Below are 12697 nucleotides of genomic sequence, written 5' to 3' on the forward strand. Positions count from 1 at the left end.
AGTAAGTATCCAAATAAATACGTATGTAAGGAGATAAGTATATAACTAGGTAAGTATTTTAGAACATCAGTAAGGAACTATGTAAGTATGAAAGAAAGTACACACGTATGTAAGTATTTAAGTATGAAACTAATCATGTAACTTAGTGAATATGTAATTAAATATGTAAATAAATACATAAGTACATAAACATACCATTTTCCTCAAGATCAATAAAGTACCTCTCGATCTATATATGTATCTATAATAGCAGGATGTTTATTAATTTCGGGGTTTTCCCTTCAAGCCACTGCCACATTTACAACTACAGTCTGATGAAAAATGATATAAAACACCGTTTTTAAAAAAATCATGGCTTCGGTTGCTCCAGAAACTGTCTGAAGGAGGATGGCGTGTCTGAGGAATGCCGGAGAAAGCCGGACGTGCTGCCTCAGCGATTTTAGTACACAGGATGTGACCTTTCAGAGGAAGCGATTATTGTTTTTTTTACTCAGCACAAGCTCACAGGTTACACTTCTGTCCCAGTGACCAGAAGGTTGTGTGCTCAATTCCCTCAACTAACCCTAACCCATACTCACAAAGGGTATGTGCAAGTGCGGGAAGTACACAAGTAAGCAAGACACGAACGAGTAAGTACGTCCACATTTACCCAAGTATGTAAGAAAGTAAGTACACGAGGAAAAAAGTGCTGAATTAAGTGTGTAAGTAACTAGACAAAGAACGTAAGTAAGGAATTAAGTATGCAAGTACATAAATAAGTATCCAAATAAGTATGTAAATACGTATATAAGGAGATGAGTATTTATGCATCCAAGTAAGAACACAAGGAACTACTGTATGCAAGTATGCAAGTACACAATTATGCAAGTACATAAGTTTGTAGGCAAGTAAGTATGTAACTACATCAGTAAGTGTGTATGCACTGATATATGCAAGCATGTAAGTAAGTACACAAAGTAAATAAGTACATACATACCTATGTAAGTCCATAAGTACGTCAGCAAGTACAGAAGTATGTAAGCTAGTAAGCAAGTACACAAGTACTTAAATTAAGAATGTAACTTAGTAAACATGTAACTACATATGTAAGTACACAACTGTGTAAGCACATAAGTTTGTAGGCAAGTAAGTACACAAGTAAATAAGTACGTACATACCTATTTAAGTACGTAAGTAAGTGCATAAGAATGTAAGTAAATATGGAAGTATGTAAGTTAGTAAGCAAGTACTTAAGTAAATACGTAAGTTATTACATGCGCAAGTATTCAAGAAAGAAAATAAATAAGGAAGTAAATAAAGAAATGTATTTTTCAGAGGGGAATTTAACAGAACGTGAATTTAAAATTCAAATATTTTAGCCCTGGAAAGCTTAATTTAGAAAAATAAAATAATAGACCTTCTGAACTATATACTGTATATTATATACCTCATTTAACGTGTTTGTGTTTTAATACAGCATTCTGCTGTATTAACTGCCATATGAATAAATATCGCGTACGTGCACGTTATTCTGCACGTGCGAGAGTGAGTCAAGCGTGGAAGATGGCTTGTGTTCTTTCACCTTCACGACGTCCAGATAATATTTCAGGCAGGAAATTAAATAAAATAAAAATCGCACTGACGTTTGTTTCTTGTCTTTCAGACTTCCTACTTCTCTCCACCTGACTTCCCTCCCCTCGCCGTGTAGCGCCTGACCCCGACGAGACGGCGCGTCTGTGACGCAAATGCCCGTGAACTGTCGCACAAAATAAAGAGTGCTGATGAAGAGCAGATATGCTACAAGAAAAAAAAAAAAAGATGAATTGGTGACTTATCTACCTGCATCTCTCTTTCTCCTGTTCCTTTCTTCTACAGTACACGCCGTCCCCAACTCTACCTGCATCTCTGCATGCTTTTGTTCCACTTTTCTCACCGAAAACACGTGTACGCAAGTACACAAGTACACAAGGACATAACTATGTGGGAATGCAAGTACGTAAGTAAATAAGTATGAAAGTATACAAGTATGTAAAGTTGTATGTAAGCAAGAACGCAAGTACACAAGTACACAAGAAAATAAGTACACGTATGCAAGTACGTAAGAAAGTACACAAGTATGTAACAAAGTAAGTACACAAGTACATGAGTATGTACGGAAGTACAAGTACGCATGAAAGTTAGTACACAAGTACAAAAGGACGCAAGAATGTACACAAGTATGTATGGAAGAAAGCAAGTACACAAGTACGCAAGGGCGTAAGTGCGTATGAAAGAAGTACACAAGGACTTCTTTACACAAGTATTAAAGTACAAAAGTAAGTAACTATGTAAGTATGTCAGTAAGCAAGTACCAAAGTGTGTAAGACTGTAGGTAAGTGCCAAACTGAGCAGGTACATAAGTAAGAAATTATATAAGTATGCAAGTAAATATATAAGTAAGCAAATACGTATGTAAGAATGAAACTACATCAGCAAACGAATACACATGCACCTATGTAAGTACACAAGTACGTACATACAGAATTAAGTAAGGATGTAAGTGCGACTGTAGGTAAGCACATACCCAAGTGTTTAAGTAAGTGCATACCTAAGGAACTATGGAAGTAAGTACTCAAGTACATAAGCATGTAAGTAACTAAATACATAAGTACTTAAATAAGTAAGTCCATTAAGTCAGTAAGTCTTTCACAAATCTTCACAATTCAAATCTGGTAACACTGGAATTTTTGTTCAATTATATTACCAGTTTTTTGTTTTTTAAAATCAGAAACATTCTCGGGGTATTTAAACCTGAGTCAGGGGCGGGGCTATGCATGAGCTCGGGTTCTTGCATCACTAAAAATGCAAATTATAAGAGGACGATCATGTGATTCCCGAAACATTTTCCCGCAGAATCAGCATGCTAGGCTAGCTAGCTAGGATTTACTGATAGCAGGATGATGTAGGGATGTTTCTTATTTGCATCTCATGAATATACGTAGATATCTGCATATTAATGAAGGGAAAAGGTGCAGATGTTGAGTAAACATCTGAGAAAACATGAAACGAATGATTATTGTATATTGACTGAAAAAATATATATTTTTATGCATTAATTGTTCCCACTCTTTTGATCCAAGTAGCTGTAACACACATCGTCTTGATTTTTGGCACAAAGTCAAAACCACTTCAAGCATTTCGACACGCTCGTTAGTATTTACTCCCTCACTCATTCTTTATCTTTATTCACCTTCACTCAGAGTGAGATATCCCTCTCTGCTCCTCCTCCTGTTCACGGCCTACAGTTATAAAAAAATAAAAAAAACAACACCAGCCACCATTGTTCCAGTGAATACCTCAGTGTCACTTCAAACGAATGATTCACAGGAGACGTGTCTCCAGAGCGCCGCTCTATCTCGCCTCGCTTCCTTCCTGCCCATGGCCTCCACGTTTCCTTGCGCTGATAAAACACCTCATGTCCCCCCCCCCCCCCCCCCCCCCCCCCCCCCACACACACACACACGCGCGCGCACTAATCCGTCTCCATCTCACTCAACGTCACAAACTCTCACGGCTTTTATTTGTCTTGCTTTTTTGTTTGGTCACTGATCTTGACTTTGATCTTTTTTTTTTAAGGGAAGAAGCCATCTGTCTGGAAGCGCACACATGCACACACAGACACACACACACACACACACACACACACACCTGGCATCGACTGAATATGTCCGATGGTGTGAGGCGGACGTTGAAATGTTTGAGGACGCGGAGAGCCTGGTCCCGAGCCTTCTCCGAACAGTCCAGAGTGAGACAGCGTCCCTCTGCAACCTGCGACCGGAGCTACACACACACACACCCACACCTAATTAATGGTTATGTCTGCACCTAAATTTAACTCTAATCTTATTAATACAAATTTCGTATTATATTAATATTGAAATATATTATTTTAAAAAATACAAATTATTTATCTATTAATATTTATTTATTTATACAATTCCATAGGACTGAAGTTCCTTGTTTTTAAAAATCTGGAAGCAAGTACAAATGGTACACACACACACACACACACACTTACAGATTGAAATGGCTGACCGGAAGTGAGGATGATACGACCTTCCTTTCGAGCGATCTGTTAAAACGTCAGAGAAGATAAACATTCGATTCGTTTAACTAAAACAAATTTAGCCAAAACCTTCACAATTATTGGCACCTACTGAGAGAATGGATTATTTTTAAAACATTTCATTCTTATTTAAAAATACTGTATGAACATTACCGATTAATAACTCAAACGTTTCACTCAAACACACGGAGAACCTTTACTTTACTACCTTTCCTCCAAATTAATTCGAAAAACAAATGTGTCAAAAAAACACACAAACGATATAGAGATCAGGATATACATAATAAATAAATTTTATTAAAAGAAGTCTGTTCTGCATACTTAGCGAGGCAAAATTACACTCGGGTTTGTTTAGATTAGACGGGGGGATGCTATTGGCTGTTGTGTGAATCAGTCAGGTACTCCAACACACCATCACTCTGACTTCCTGTTTCAAAAGGAAATACATCAGTGTACAGAATCGAATCACGGCTCTCGCGGCATTTCGTGGTTTTCTTCACTTTAAGAAAATGTACATTTGAACATTTTTCACTCATAACATGAAGGGTGCCAATACTTCCAGAGCGTACAGTGTGTGTCTGACCTGCGCTGCTACTTTGTGGTCGTCCGTGTTCTCCAGCATCAGCACGTCGACGCCCACACAGCGCAGGTACCTGCCCAGGCCCTGCAGCATGTTGTCACACACCACCCGCAGCTCCTGAGGCGTTATGGAGGCGCCGTACTGCCCGTCGATCCCCCTCACACACTCGTCCTGATCGCCTGCGCACCTGAGGGCACTCTGACGAGCCTGGAGACGGGCCAAACACCCACGCTAGGCTTTAAACATAATGCAATTTGTACTGCGTTGTGCAATTCTTTTGGGATTTACCTTACTTAATACATCGTTACACTCGGGGTGGGACAGACGGACATGTCTTTCAACCCTTCTATAAACTCAAAGACGCTCCTTCAACCAATTCTGTCTCATTATCCAGCTAGAATTAGCAGTGAATATTTATAAACGTTTATAAGAATGGCTTAAAATCCTCTCAGAAATGTTAGCCAGCTAGCATTAGCAGTGATGATTAAGAACAATCATAATTAAGATTTTTCAAAAATCCTGTCAGGTTAGCACCCGATAACTACGTAGCATCATCAGTGAATACTGTAAAATATCATCAATCTGACTGAAAAAATCAACTCAGAAATCCTGTCAAGCTAGCTAGTTTTAGCACTGACCGATCTAAAAATGTATGAATCTGACATTAACATCCTTTAAAACAACCATCAGAGATCCCGTCATGTTAGCTTTTGCTGCCCAGTAGGAGTTAGCAGTGTAGATTCTAAACATTTATGAAAAATCCTCTCAGAAATCCTGCCGGGTTAGCTCATATTAGCCGGCTAGCTAATAGGACAACCACACAGGACAACCACAATTAAGATTTAGAAAGCCTGTCAGGTTAGCTCATGGTAAGATTTTTAATAATAATAATAATAATAGAATCTAACTTTAAAATGCTTTAAAAAACAGAAATCCTGTCAAGTTAGCTAATATTAGCTAGTTAGAGTTAGCAGTGTGGATTCTAAACATTGATGAAAAATCCTCTCAGAAATCCTGCCTTGTTAGCTCATTTTAACTAGATAGCTAGCGTTAGCAGTGATGATTAAGAACGATCAAAATTAAGATTTTAAAATCTTGTCAGGTTACTTCATCTTAACTATCTAGCATTCTCAGTGAACATTTACATTTCTTCATTTAGCAGACGCTTTCATCCAAAGCGACTTATAAATGAGAAAATACAAGCAAAATATGTTTTAAGCGGACTGAAAAATTCGCAAAAAAATTCTTTAGTTAGCTTGTGTTAAGTTTTAGCACTAAAGATACAAAAGTGCATGACTCTGACTCTAAAATCCGTTTTTTTTTTTTTTTTAAATCATCAGAGATCATATTAAGTTAGCTTATTTTATCTAGCTAGAACAAGCAGTAAAGTTTATAACCGAATATAAAAATTCTTATTAGAAATTCAGTCAGGTTAGCTCATGTTACATACAGCAGATAGTTCGCATTAAGCCAGGGAGATTAGTCAGCTATCTAGCATTAGCAATAAAAATTCTCAACATTATTTAATCATCATCTGAAAATAGTTCTGTCATGTTAGCTTGAGCTAAAATCCTGTCAGCTTTGCTCACGTTAACTAGCTAGCTAATACTTGCGTCACAAATGACAAATATTTATAAATCTCTATTAAAAATCCTTGGAATTCCTCAGAAATCCTGTCAGGTTCGTTAATGCTGGTTATTGTTAGCAGTGAAGATGAGAAAAAATTAATTCTCTCAGACATGCTGTTAATTTAGTTTGTGTTAGCATTTCTGACAGGATTTCTATCGGTCATATTTATAAACGGTCATAAACGTCACTGCTAACGCTGACGGTTATCAAGTCTAGCTCATATTATTATTCTGCAGCTAGCATTAGCACTAAGAATTATTAACATTTATAAATATGATTTCTTATAAATCCTCTCACAGATCCTGTCAGCTTGTTAGCCAGTTAGCTTTGATGACCAGTGAAAATGACCAACATTTATAAATATGATTTAGAATTCCTCTCAGGAATCCTAGGTCAGGTTAGCTCATGTTAGCTAGCTGACTACCAAAATCTATTAAATACGTGAGAATAAACGAATCCCAGCAACTTCCTTTTTCATTTTTAGACTCAAAGACCTTTTTTTCTTAAATCTCTCACTTCTTTCTCAGATCAGACATTTTTATATCTCATTTTATTACAGAGACTGTGACTACAGCTTGTAAAACACTGCAGTAAAGCACGTGTGTGTGTGTGTGTGTGTGTGTGTGTGTGTGTGTGTGTGTGTGTGTGCGCTGACAGACTGACTGACCCTCCGTTCCGTCTGCTTCCTCTTCTCTTTAGTTTTTTTGTCTGAGTCACTTTTGGTCGATGAACTCGGCTTGACAGAGTGCAGATCATCAGGAAGACCGAACGCCTTCGGATCCGCAGAGAGAGTCTGATACACATCCACCAGACAGTACGCGTCTATCGCTACGGAGAGAGAGAGAAAGAAAAACACAGACAGAAAGAGAGAGAGAGGAGAGAAAGTAAAACACAGACAGACAGAGAGAGAGACACACACACACACACACACAGAGATAGACGAACAGAGAGAGAAAGCGAGAGAGGAAGCGAGGTAGATGGACAGACAGAATGAGAGCATGAAGGAGAAGAGAAAAGGAAAGTGTATGAGACAGAAGGCAATAATAGATAGGTTAAAAAAAATGAAAGAAAGAAAGCAGGAATGAAGAGAAGACAGATTAGACAGAAGGAAAAGGCAACCATAAAAGCCAAAAGGTGAAGAGAATGAAAAATACCAGCAAGAGGGGAAAAAGAAAGAAAAATAAGATTTTTTTTTTAAATCATCAGAAACAAAATAAAGAAAAAATGAGAAAGAAAAAAGTAATAAGGAAAGAAAAAATGAAAAAAGATAGATAGACAGACGGGTAGATAAAAAAAAAAAGGGTCGCAGTTAGAGGAACAAACGTTAAATACTGCAAATAAAAGTCACACCGGTGGGCGGGGTCTGTGGGCGTGGCTTGTGTCTTACCTGCGTAGCGGACCTGTCCGGTGCGAAGTGGACGGCGTTCCCAGTTGGACAGCTGTTCAGTTTTATCCAGCGGTTTTCCCAGCACCTGCTGCACCAGCAGACTCAAACCTTTCTCCGCCGGGCCCTCGTTCACCTCCACCGGCCGAGGCCCGGTTCTCCCTCGCCAGCACCGCTGCAGCTAATCCAGGGGTGAGAGGTCAAAGGTCATATCACATATAAGATACTAGAGAACGGTGTGTGGAGTTTGAGGCTTTACTAGCAATCAGGGACATCATCATCAGTGCCACACCATATAGAAGAAATATCTACACCAGCATCGCTCTCCTGCTAACCAATCAGGGCTGTATGATGTCATCATTGTGCGCCTATCACTCCTCTGACTCGAGCAAGGTGTATGTCACATGACTAAACGCTTGTATCTTATCGGTTAATGAGGTTTCCACTGAATTAGTAAAAATCTATACAAATGATCAAAAACTACAAGTGCTAAAAGAAAAGAAAATGAAGAAAGATAAAAGAGAGAAAGAGGGAAAAAGAGAAGGGGAATAGAGGGGGGAAGCAACAGAAAAATTAGGAAAGAAAGAAACAAAACGTACCTAAGAGAAAGGGAAAAAGATAAAATATAGAAAGAAAGAAAGAAAAATAAATAATTAAATATGAGGGGGATAAGAGAGAATGAAAGAATGAAAAAGAGTGAGTGAATGAATGAAAAGTACCCAAGAGAGGGGGCAAAAGAAAAGAAAATAGAGAAAGAAGAGAAAAAGAGAAGAGGAAGAGACGGAGGAACGCAACAGAAAAAAATTAAGAAAATAAGAAAAAGAAAGAAAGAAAGAAAGAAAACATGCTGGAGAGAGGGAGGAGAAAAAAGAGAGAAAAGACAGACACAAAGAAAAAATAGAAGGGAGAGAGAATGAGGAGAGCAACAGAAGGAGAAAGAAAAAAAAGAAAGAAAGAAAGAAAGAAGACAGAGAGGAAAAGAAACCAGAAAAAAATGAAAATCTAACAAGAATGAAAAAAAAAAGAATGAAAGAAAAGAGAGACTCTCCCGTCTGATGGAGTGAAAGTTTAGGTGGACTGTCCCTTTAAGAGCAGGTGTGATGTTATTGGTGGAGATACGTGGAGATGTTGGTTACCTGCTGATGGACATGGAGCAGGTCCAAGACTCCCTTAAACTCCAGAGGTTCCTCCTTTAACTCAGGCCATGTGGCCACCAGACTCCTCAAATCTCCAGACATCCCATAACCTACACACACACACACACACACACACACACACAGTTTTCAAACTGACCATAACCTGCAATATGTTCTCCAGATGTACGATTCTTTATTAAAACACTTCAGATGTTCTAATCACAGAGTTTAGTCTACACGTTCCCATAAAGAGCGTGAGAAACGTTCTCATGGAGCCCCACGGTGAGAAGAACCTCCCCACGTGTCTCCTGATGCATTACGGATCCTCACCCAGTTTGAGGACGCTGGTGTTGGTGAGCAGCGTTCGGATGAAGTTGACGGTCAGGCTGTGATGGCTGAGACCCGGAGCACACAGATCCAACAGGAACACTCGCTCCTTCACGGCCAGCTGGATCAGGGAGATGCGCTGTCTGCTCACTGTACCGAATCCGGCTCTCCACTCCATGTCCACGCCCACCACACGCCCCGCCTACGCAGGACAACCGGGGAGAAATACAAACGCAACATGGTCATGTGACTTCAAAACGTCTGTATCTAATTGTTTAATGAGAATTCAACAAATTAGTACGTGTGCATTATTTATTTATTAGAGACACTACATTAGATTTTTAATTCCTGAACCTTTACCCTGCAGACACCCAAAGAAAGATGGACAGTTACAAAGAAAGAAGGAAAAACAAAAATGAAGAAAGGACAGTGTAAAGAGACAGGAAAGACAGGACGGAATAGAAACTAGAGAAATTAGAGAGGGGAAAAAGTATGAAAAAAAAGATAGGAAGAAGAGAAGGATGAAACATGAAAGAAAAAATACAAAGGAAAACAGAAGAGGAGAAGAGGAGAAGAGGAGAATAGAAAGAAAGAAAGAAAGAAAGAAAGATGAGAAGGAAGGAGGGGGAGGAAAGAAAAGGAAATATGGTAAAAAAAAAAACAAAAGTTATTATAGCTTCATATCTATGTTATAATAATAACAACTTGTGCACAAAAAGGAGATGATCACTGCACCGATATGAACAAACAAAAACAAACAAGTGTGGTCTCCATGGTAACGCAGTGACAGTTGTATCGCCCCAGTATTGTTATCTTTGCTGCAGAACCGTGTGATTTGGGGGATGAACAGGACGTAGTGACTGCAGCGTAGCGTGACAGTCACGTAGCACTGAGCTCGCTGGAGGTGGTGTGCAGCTGCTACCTGTAGAACCGAGTCTCTGCACAGCTGCAGCTGCTCCGAGTTCTCCACCATGTGGACCTGCTGCTGGTCCAGAGGAAGCTGGTAGAACTGGCGCTGGTGAGATGGAGGAGTGACCCACAGATCCAGAGGAGAACACACTTCATTTATTTCTCTGAGGGAAGAAACAAGGACGGTCACTTCCTACACAGAAGATGATTATTTTCCTCTAACAGCGCGTCCCCGAGTGTTTTATTCCTCTTACACCGCAGCAATGTACCGGCGATCATCATATTTATCCATCAAAGTACGACGTCAGTTTTTATCCCGTTATGTTACATTTAACCTTATGGAACATCCATGAAACAAGTTCGTTCCTGTGGAAACCTGTGGAGTCTCCTCAGCGACCAGAAAAACCACAGAGGCAGCGCCTTTTAAAAGGATTTAGATGTTCCACATGTAAAAAACAAACTGGCCATTGAGGAAAAAAAGCCTTTAAACCTTCACATGCGGATATTTTAAAGGATATTTTGCCTTTGCTTCAACTAGAATATCTGAATGCTATTGCAGGAGGCGGAGCTCAGAACTGACACATGAGATGATTGACAGTAGATCCATCTCCTTGTCCTGATTGGCTGGATGATGTTTACAGCCCAAGTCTGCCACAGAGACCAGAGTTTCTCCTCTGAGATTTTATTAAAGCTACTCAAATGAGACCAGAAGATCGTTATAAACACTTATAAACGTTCTAATCTAATTTATTTAAAACTCGCTGATCGTACCTTTAATCTCGAAGACCTTACAGCTCACCACAAGAACATATTCATGATTAAACTGCTATCATTATTATTATTATTAAACTCACAGTAATGTGCAGCTGACTGAATGTGAAAATTTATTTAAAATTTTTTAGCCAAACTAATGTAACAGTGTGGGAACAGTGACATCATTCTGAAAGCTCTAAGGTGTGTGTGAGTGATGTGTTTTTTTATTTTAGACAAAGCAACTCTGTGTGTGTGTGCATGCGTGCATGTGTGTGTAGCCCTATTAAGCACTCACAGTTGACTGGAGGAGAGTATCTCCATGGTGTCCCACACCGCCATGGGAAGTCTGTCTCTCGGTACCCTGTAGTGTTTGGCCCACTGAGCCGCAGCCTTCAGTCCACAGTGTTTCACTAAGAGCTCCACTAACACAACCTGGAGGTCCACACTGCCCTCCACTGTGACCTGACACATACATACACACACACACACACACACACACACGTTTCATGCTTTTCCACCAGATAACATGGCACAGTCACTAATCCAACCTCATACCTATGCATACCCAAGTTGTATCACTTTCCTATCACTGGACCACTATCACTGTGAATGTGGGAGGGGTTTATATGCAGGTTGTGGGCGGAGACTAGTAACAGACACCATCGGTAAAACCACTCAAACTGATTTTCACGAGTTTGTTTTAATGGCACTGAGTAACCCAAACCCAGGGTGCCAATACTTATGTTCTTCCAAAAACAGAGATTCATTTGAATGCAGCCAATTTTTCCCAAATGGATATCATCAGGCTCTATACATGTTCTATAATCCCATTATAACGTCATACGCTATGTAGTGAGCACGCATAGTGAATAAGGGAACATTTTATAAAAGATAAGAAAAAGGAAATCAGGTTAAATATCACCTATAAAAGAAAACATTACTGTGGGCGGATAAGTAGATAAAATAAATATAAAATATCTAATTATACTAGCTCCGCCCACGTGTTCCTGTTCTGCAATAAAAGGAAGCAAATGTGTGTATTTTACAGTATGTGTATCCCCAATGGAAAAGTTCTAGAACATGTATAAGAACCGATCTACCTGCACATGGTCCCTCCAGTTCTCCTCAGTCATGTTCTTCTACAACAAAACAGACAAACAGATCAATGCAAAAACAGTTTCAATTCTGTATCTGTATAACTGTCAAATTCACGCAAGCTTGAAGGATCTGGAGAGGTTCTGCATGGAGGAACGCTCTCAGATCCCTCACCACGTATTCTCCAACCTCATCAGGCGTTATAGGAGAAGACTCAGAGCTGTTATCTTGGTAGAGGGAGCTAGCACAAAGTATGGACTGAAAGGGTGCCAATAGTTGTTGCACACCTATATTTAACAAAGATATATTTGGATAAACCTGTGTTGTGTTTGTAATTGTTTGAGATCCATGAAAGCAGGGTATTTTTGTGAATTTTTTGAACAAAAGATCAAAAGGTTAAACAATAAAGACAATTTTTCACAGCCTTCCTTGCTCATATTCACCAAGGGTGCCAATATTAATGGAGGTTGCTGTATGCTTATTTTTCAATTATTAAGCTTTAGATTAGGAAATATTATAACTAATAACTAAAACCGCTTGGCATTACATCATTCTAAATAAATGAAAAAAACTTTGGACCCCTGCCCTGCCTTTACTTTGATATCTAGGGAACGATGTGAATTCATCATTTAAAGGTGCAACCAGTGATTCTAAAGCACACACTGCTTTAGAGTAAAGAATATGAATGCTAGTACAGTAGGCGGAGCTTTCAGAATTAGCTAGCAGAATGACTGACAGGGAGTAGCATGATTTTGTAGTAGCATGGTTTTGCATGATTAATGAAATAAGTAAATAAATAA

The 12697-nt window shown here is 39.1% G+C and overlaps 1 protein-coding gene across 3 annotated transcripts in view; it reads right to left on the reverse strand.

Annotated features, from left to right (window-relative positions):
• The window catches only part of exd3 (exonuclease 3'-5' domain containing 3), a 50303-nt gene that overhangs the window by 25911 nt on the left and 11695 nt on the right, over positions 1-12697 (reverse strand). For all 3 annotated transcript variants that reach the window (XM_053644704.1, XM_053644703.1, XM_053644702.1), the window contains 10 exons: positions 11903-11941; positions 11098-11264; positions 10063-10213; positions 9144-9342; positions 8814-8923; positions 7681-7858; positions 6961-7121; positions 4668-4871; positions 4037-4090; positions 3667-3798 (listed from right to left, as the gene is read on the reverse strand). In XM_053644704.1, coding sequence (XP_053500679.1) covers positions 3667-3798; positions 4037-4090; positions 4668-4871; positions 6961-7121; positions 7681-7858; positions 8814-8923; positions 9144-9342; positions 10063-10213; positions 11098-11264; positions 11903-11941 — 1395 coding nt within the window. The remainder of the gene's footprint in view (positions 1-3666; positions 3799-4036; positions 4091-4667; positions 4872-6960; positions 7122-7680; positions 7859-8813; positions 8924-9143; positions 9343-10062; positions 10214-11097; positions 11265-11902; positions 11942-12697) is intronic.

Source organism: Ictalurus furcatus, chromosome 16 (genome assembly GCF_023375685.1).
Source record: "Ictalurus furcatus strain D&B chromosome 16, Billie_1.0, whole genome shotgun sequence".
NCBI lineage: Eukaryota > Metazoa > Chordata > Actinopteri > Siluriformes > Ictaluridae > Ictalurus > Ictalurus furcatus.